At 55.6% G+C, this 7,710-nt stretch overlaps 1 protein-coding gene across 1 annotated transcript; it reads left to right on the top strand.

The window, feature by feature from the left end:
• The first annotated feature begins 647 nt into the window (after positions 1-647).
• On the top strand, positions 648-4,803 carry VSX1 (visual system homeobox 1). Its single transcript, XM_071739952.1, has 5 exons — positions 648-1,057; positions 1,440-1,518; positions 1,764-1,887; positions 2,767-2,947; positions 3,582-4,803. Exons 1-5 carry the CDS (start codon positions 688-690, stop codon positions 3,845-3,847), a joined length of 1,020 nt encoding a protein of 339 aa, XP_071596053.1. The 5' UTR covers positions 648-687; the 3' UTR covers positions 3,848-4,803.
• Positions 4,804-7,710: the final 2,907 nt, after the last annotated feature.

Genomic DNA, 7,710 nt, shown 5'->3' with positions numbered 1-7,710 from the left:
GGATCTGTCCCCATCCACAGAGTGCTGGGCAGAGAGATAGAGCAGCCTGGAGATGTTCCCCATCGGGGATGTGGGGCTGAATGGCTGCAGGGTGGGATAGGTGGACTGCGAGGGGACTTTGGGAGGGCACTGCAGGACAGGGGCCATAGTTGGAGAGGGTCCTGGAAGAAGACTTAGGGAAGGAACACATGGGGATGTGAAGGGAATTTATGGGTGTTTACTGGGTGTCTGGGACCGTGCAGGGGTGTAGTGTGCAACCCCTCTCCCGTCCCCCCCTTTTGGGTCATATTTGGTCCATTACTTGAGGCTGAGGGGGTTGTGGGAGTGAATGTAGAGAACCGAAGGGAACCCGGGGAGGGGACGAGGGGCACCGCAGGGAACCTGGGGAGGGGATGGAGAGTACCGAGGGGCGGGGGCTGAGTGGAATGGAGGGAGGGAGAGAGGGAAGGACGGACGGACGGGCGGCGGGAGGGGGCTGCAGGGGTCCAGGGGCGGTGGCTGGGGGGCGCCGGGGGAGGGGTGCAGGGCCGGTGCGGCGGCGGGGGGGCCCGGGGGACGTTAATCCGGGGATTGGGAGCGCCCCCCCCGCCGGCCCGCCCTGTGATTGGAGCCGGGGCCGGCGGCGGGACGATAAAAAGGGAGGCGGTCGGCGGTACCCGCTCCGGGCCGGGCCAGGCGGCGGCGGCGATGCCGGGCCGGGCGGAGCCGTCGGGGGAACGCGCTGCGGCGGGGCCTGTGGCGGTGCCCGTACCGGTGGCACCCGGGGCGGCGGCGCGGCCGGGCGGTGCGGGGCTGCGGGCTAAGGGCTTCGCCATCACCGACCTTCTGGGGTTGGAGGCCGAGCTGCAGCCGCCCCCCGGGCCTCCCCCCGCTGCCGCCGCCGGTGGCTACGAGGGCGGTGGAGCGCTGGGGCTGGGGCTAGGGCTGCTGTGCGGCCTGGGGGGGCCGGGCGCCCCTTGTCTGCTGCCCGCCCCGCTCCCGCTGCTGCCCGCCCGCGGCCCCCGCCCGCCCCCCGGGCCACCGCCGGCCGCCCGCCGCCACAAGGAGAACATCTCCGGTGAGCGGGGCCGGGACCGGGAGCGGGGCCGTTCACCTGCGCATGGGGACAGCGGGCAGGAGCGGCTGCCGGGGCTGCCTCGCACCTGCGGTCCCGGGCACACGCGGCTGCGGCGAGCATCCTCCCCCGCGCTCCGCGTCCCGCCGGGCTGCCGGCTCCAGTCCCCCGGCGAGGGTGGGGTCTGACCCTTTGCCCCAGGGTAGCGGCAGTGGTGCGGTGCTCCGGGCTCGACCGTGGCCCTGATGCCGCTGGTTGCTGTAGGAGGGGAACCTTAACCCGGGCCCGCTCCCCGCGGGCGGTTGGAGCTGTGTTCTGGGAGCTGGGTTCGGTCCCCCTGCTCCCGACGGGAATGAGACTCTTCTCTCCCGCATGCTGCTGCCAGATGAGGACAGCCTGTCTGGGGACGCCGGCGACCTGAAGATGTCCACCTCTCAGATCAAGAGGAAGAAACGCCGGCACAGGTAGTGCCCGGGAGAGGGGCTGTCCCCATCCTCACCTCCTCGTTGCTGCCACCAGCCTCCCGCTGTTCCTCCAGTCCCCCGGCCGGGGCAGTGGATCTCCTTATGGGCGCAAAGAAGGAGAAAGGCTGCAGTTGGGGTGGGGGGAGGATTTTCTGGAGGAAGCTTCAGCGCGGAGAAGGCTGCCAGCCCCGTTGCTTGCTGTAAAGGTCTGACCTTGGTCACAGGATGCTCTCTCCTCTCGGCAGGACGGTGTTCACAGCCCACCAGCTGGAGGAACTGGAAAAGGCTTTCAACGAAGCTCACTACCCTGACGTCTATGCCCGGGAGATGCTGGCAGTGAAGACGGAGCTGCCAGAGGACAGGATACAGGTAGGTGGCTCTGTGCTCTCCCCGTGGAGACTGAAGGCTGCCGGTTCTGCTCTAGTGCCAGTGAGTGCAGGTGGTGGGAATGTGGTGGCACAGAAATGCATTTGAGTGGTGGCTGAGCTTCTACCCCCTGGCACTGAACAAACTCCAAAAGGAAATGCAGAACTAGGGGAAGAGCTGGCACTGACAGCTGCTCACCACTGGCAGCTCAGCTCTGTCCCCTGGAGACCCAACTCAGGCAGTTAAAGCTAAAAGCAGTTCAGGAGCTACTGAGCCAAGCTGTGTCCCACTAACTTGCTCACTAGCTTGTTTCTTTGAAGCATACATGGCATTTTAGAGCCTAATCCTCCCCCACTGTGGAGCTGGCTTAAGAATGGGGTGGTAGTCTGGGCAGCAGCCAGATTTTATCTACAACCCTTGAGCCTTCGGACACAGGAAAGGGAGGGGGTAGAGGGACTTGAGCACCCTCTGCGTTATGGACCCATTTATGGAGAGATTGGTGCTCCATGAAGAGGCATTAGAAGGGCCCTGTGGGCAAGCGGACCATAGGGTGACTTTGGCTGGGATCACCCTCCTGTGTCACAATCAGCCTTGTGGTAACATCTGGTCCCTCTTTCCCCCTTCCTCCCCTATTTCACTGACACCCATGTGTGTGCCCTGCCTCAACCCTCTCCACACACACACCACCCTGGCCACACTCCCACTGCCACCTTCATGCCTGCACCCTGCACACCCAAACCCCTCCTCCACACACCCCTGTGCCTGCCCCTTTGCCCTGCACACATGCTCCCCTGTGCCTGATGGGCCCGGGATGTCTGGCTGTGGGGGCCATCTCCTCCCCAATCCCACCCCTCCATGCTCTCCTGGCTGTTACCCCTGAAGGTTTGGTTTCAGAACCGAAGAGCCAAATGGCGAAAGCGGGAGAAGTGCTGGGGCCGAAGCAGCGTGATGGCTGAGTATGGCCTCTACGGGGCCATGGTGAGGCACTCCATCCCTCTGCCCGAATCCATCATCAACTCTGCCAAGAGCGGACTGGTGGGATCCTGCGCCCCATGGCTGCTGGGTAAGTGGGAGCTTCAGGCTGGGGAGGTTGGGGGAGGGTTCTGCAATGAACAGCCTTTCCTGTTTTGTATGGCCACCCGTGCCTTTTCCCAGAAAACAGGGCCTCAGACATGTACATAGGCTGCCAAGTGCCACAACTTTTCCACTTCTTCCTTGTGAAAACCAGCTGGGAAAGGGAAAACCTTTACTGCTGTGTCAGACAGGTGCTTGCACTTGGTTAGATATTGCTTTCTTGTGCTAGCAGCCAGCATGGGAGTTGCAGGGCATCTAGGGAATCATTACCCTCCCCTCAAAACTGAAGATAATGTTAATGCTGCCTTAGAGCTACCCTCTGCTCATAGATGGTCCTACACTGAGGTGGCACTCAAAATCCAGGCTGGAATGGGCCATGTCAGTATCCCTCTCAATGTATGTCTGCCCTGCTGCAGAAGAGGTATGGAGCAATTCTTCTGCAAGCCATCCTCTTGGGCTGCAGAGAGAAGGTTGACAGGGCTCTGGGGTCAGGAAAGGCTGGTAGCTAGTGTGAGTTTTCCTTGAGGTGCAAGTGAAAGCTGAAGGAAGCAGCAGGAAGTGATGTGGTCCTGGGCAGAAAAAAGCAGCTGGCACCCTTGGCTTTGCTTTCTCCTCCCTGCAAGGCATGCACAAAAAGTCCATGGAGGTGAGCAGGAAGGCAGAGAGCCAAGAGAAGCTGGCAGATGGCTGGCAAGCGGAGCAGGAGGAGGATGAACTCAAAGGGAAGCAGGCCAGTTCCCAGAGGGGCTCTGATAAGCTTAGCCCTGCAAAAGATTCGGAGGACACAGCCATCGACCTCTCCAGGACAGCCAAGCATGAGAAGAGGGGTGTACTGAGGCAGTGCATCAACGGGGATCCCCCCACGGAGCAGAAGGACAAGAACCACTGAGCTTGGGCTGCCTTGGAGGCCAGACCTCACAGCTTCCTGGCAAGATCGTAATATTTATTGATTTATTGATATATATATTTTTGTTCTTAAATAATTGAACTTCTATCTGAATTCAGGGCATTTTAAAACTGGGCACACATATCCCCTTGTCCCCTCACTTTTAAGCTGTTCAATTTTCAGCAGAGCCAGGGTGGAGGGTGGGAGAAGTGTGCCAGCAAGGCCAACAGCATTTTGAACGTGAGAACACGTTGTGGTCAGCGTGGACCATTGCTGGGGAAGAGCCTACCTTCCCCTCTGGGCTGTGAATGCTTCCCTGAACAGCCAGGAGCAGCATGGGAGCTGCTCCCTTCTCAAAAAAAGTGGGTGCAAAGAAGGTGCAGGATTTTACAGATGCCTTCTCTGAGCACTTCCACCCCTGCCCAGCACCCCCAAGGCAAGTCCCTCCGCTTTGAACACACAGTTCTTCCACCTTGAGGAGCAGCAGGGTTTTTAAACATGGTAGGGTTCATCCTCAAGCTGGTGTAACCTGACGGATGGTCTGGTTTATACCTCCTGAGGATCTGGCCTGCCAATGCAGCCTTATCACTGGATTTACACTGTGTAGCTTCCTTAACTCATATCTGGGAGAAGGGGGTAAAGTAATCTTTGTTTATGCAATGATTTTGTACACTCGAATGTTACCTGCCATACTATGCATAACAGAATGGACATATTTGAAAACCAAGCCATAGAACCCCAGAGCAATTATACAGTGTTGTGAATTGACATAAGAAGATATTTTGTAATTGTCTGTAAAAAGTGTTAATGTCAGAGCTGTTTTTTGGTCATCCTGTATTTATGTCTACAAGCACTTTAGTGATCTGGATTTTTGAATGTGGCTCTTCCTGTTTTGTCCACCATTTATTTATTTCCTATCCATAAATAAAATTGTGGTAAGTCTTTGGTTTTCATGGCAATTTGTACTTTCCTTTGGTGAATCTCATGGTAGTTGCTAGCTTTGTGCAGCAGATCCTCTGCATACTCATGTCTAAACAGGGCTAGAGAGCTGTGCTTGAGGCAGTGTAATTGTTCCATCAGGGCAAAGTGAAGCCCTCGTGTGTCTCTGCAGAACTGAAGTCTCATTCAGTGGCCTCCACATGCCAGATGGTGATTGATTTCTGCCAATCAGACAGCCTAACTATGGCTGAGGGGTTAGAAGATGGTCCAAAATGACACAGTCAGTTCCTGAGGGAAGTCACGAGAAGAAAGTTGTTCCATACTTCCAATGGTTATCAAAAATCCTTCTCAATACACCTCAGATGTATCTTGTTCTTCTTCACTGATTTTCTTACCTCAGTGGCAGGAAAAGGCACCTTGCCTCTCTGCAGTGCTCTCTTCCTCCTGCTGACCCTGCTGCTTCAGAGGGTGCAGAATTGGGCCCTGTGTCCCCATGTCTCTTGTGGTTAAATACAGGAGACACCTGCTCACTTGGGGTAGGTGACTACATGGTGGGAGATAATACTGGAGGCCCCTCTGAACCCTGGGAGGCACACGGGTCTCAATAACAACAGAACCCCCAGTGAGGCACAAGAGCACTGTGGCCATTCAGCTGCCCAATTCATGTGTGCAGCAGATCCTCATCTCATGGCTGGGCTGAACTGGCCCACACACACACTACAGCAGCTCTCCTGGAACACCTCCAGTTTCATCTGCTGGCCAAAACATAACGGAAAATTATCAAAAGATTTTATTAAAATCTGAGTAATTCCAATTTGGAAAGTTTCCTAATACAGCTCAGGGAGTGTGCGGCCGTGTAACGATGCTGTCACCTGTCCCTGTCTCTGCTGCTGGACCAACTCCACGCACACAGGCAGACACAGGCTGAGCTGGGTGGGTGGAGAGTGGTGGGAGAAGAAGGTGGGAGAGAACTGGCTGACTAGAGCAGAGGACAAAAAGTGGCATCTGCAGATTTCCTGCCTTTCTCCCCCTCCCCTGCTTAGGAAGGCCCCGCTGGGCGGGGAGAGGGGGAACATATGTATGGCAAATACAAGCTTTGCAGAAAAAAAAATTGTTTAATGGGAGAGAGGGGAACATGAAGCTGGGGGGGTATGGGGAGGATGGTTCAGTGAAGGACCAGCCCAGGGCTTATTGCGGCAGCAATTAGGCCTGCTGAGAGCCGAGACTTAGCACATTGGAGGCCTAATCCTGCCTGAGCAGCATCTGCAAACCTTTTATTTGGGCTGTGCCATGTTGGCACTGGATGCCTGCAATTTTTTTTTTTTTTTTTTTGCCCTGCCCACATGCAGATGGCCTGGCTCTTCGCCTTGTGCTGGGTACGGTGCTGTGAAAGCAAGCACGTCACTGTCACAACTGCTACTGGGGAAACACCACAGCCCTGGCCCCAGGAAGGGTGCTGACCACACTCCTGGAGGGCTCCCAGCTCTCACCTCATGCTGTGAAGGGTATCACAGGGAGGGCTACTGGCCTGAGGAATTTTTTGTGTGCTGTGACATAACTGCAAGGTACAGCGAACTACCCTGGGGTTCAGATATGTCCTTGTTGCACTGCTCAGAAGGTGAGAGCCCCATGGAGGCCAACTGAAGGAAGGTGTCACGGTTTAACACTGGCCCGGCAATTAAACCGAGTAACAGACGCTCTCTATTAATCTCTCTCTCCTCCCTGATAAGAAAGGAGAGAGAATAAGGGAGAGAGACTTATGGGTTGGAAACTAAACTACACAACTTTAATGAAGCAGTAATGATAAATAGGAAAAATTACTAAATATATACAAATATACAAGAAAATGGATACCACATTCCTCTCCCCTTCCCCCCAGTAGCTCTCACGTCACCACTGAGGCGGCAGGGCAGCTCTGGGAAAGTCCAGGCTGGACTCCTGGAGTCAGCAGCAGTTGGGAACTGGAGGCAGGAACACACAGATATGGGCTGGCACGGATCAGGAGCACAGGCAGACGAACGGACGGGATCCTTCCAGGATGCCGGGTGAAGGAAGGGAAGTAGGAAGGGCAGGAAGGGCAGGCAGCTGGAAGCTGGAAATCTGGCTTGGCCCTCGTGATCCCTCAAATTTATACTGAGGATGACATATATGGGATGCAATACTCTGTTTGGTCAATTCTGGCATCTATCTTGTCTGTTCCTCCCCAAAGGAGGGCTGCAGGTGGGACCTCTTTATCCTCCTGGAGGGTAAAATGTTTTCCTCAGAGCTGAGCAGTGTCCTTGGCTCTGCATACCAGTCTCTAGCAGTAACTATAAACATCGAGTGTTATCAGTCCTAGAAACACACACTGTCTGAGAAACTTGCTGTTAATTTCAGCAAGTGCAACTACTTACAAGAGACCAAGCTAAAAGCACAAGTACAAGACAGAAAATCACCTTTATCCTGGCCCAAACGAGGACAGAAGGTGATCGTGGATGACAGTGACTGCCCAAGGTTCAGCTCCTTGTTGCCATAAGGGTCTGGTGGGGCAATCCTCAAAGGAGGGACAGTCAGTTTCCTGCACTAAGCCTGGAAGGGAAGTGCTCGCTGTGTTCCATATGTCACTGTAGCTGCACTGGCAGTAGGAGTACGGCAGCACATTCTTCTTGTCTTTGCTTCAGATTTGATCCATCCTGATATTAGCAGGAGCCAAACTCTGCCTGGTTCCTGACAGTGCCAGTTCAGGCCAGGTCTGGTCATGACAGTGTGACAGAAGAAATCCTGATTTGTGGGAATGGCTGCCACTTGCTGACTTCTCTACCACTGCAGTGGGGTTGCCTATGCAAGACCCAGCACCCATCTTGGCTGCACCAGGGCCTGGTTGGCATGAGATTCCCTCTGTGAGGGACCCTGGGGGACCCTCAGACACAACAGTTGATTTGCTCAGC

The sequence above is a fragment of the Heliangelus exortis genome, chromosome 3, assembly GCF_036169615.1.
Source record: "Heliangelus exortis chromosome 3, bHelExo1.hap1, whole genome shotgun sequence".
Taxonomy (NCBI): Eukaryota; Metazoa; Chordata; class Aves; order Apodiformes; family Trochilidae; genus Heliangelus; species Heliangelus exortis.
This window is presented reverse-complemented; position numbering and strand designations above follow the sequence as displayed.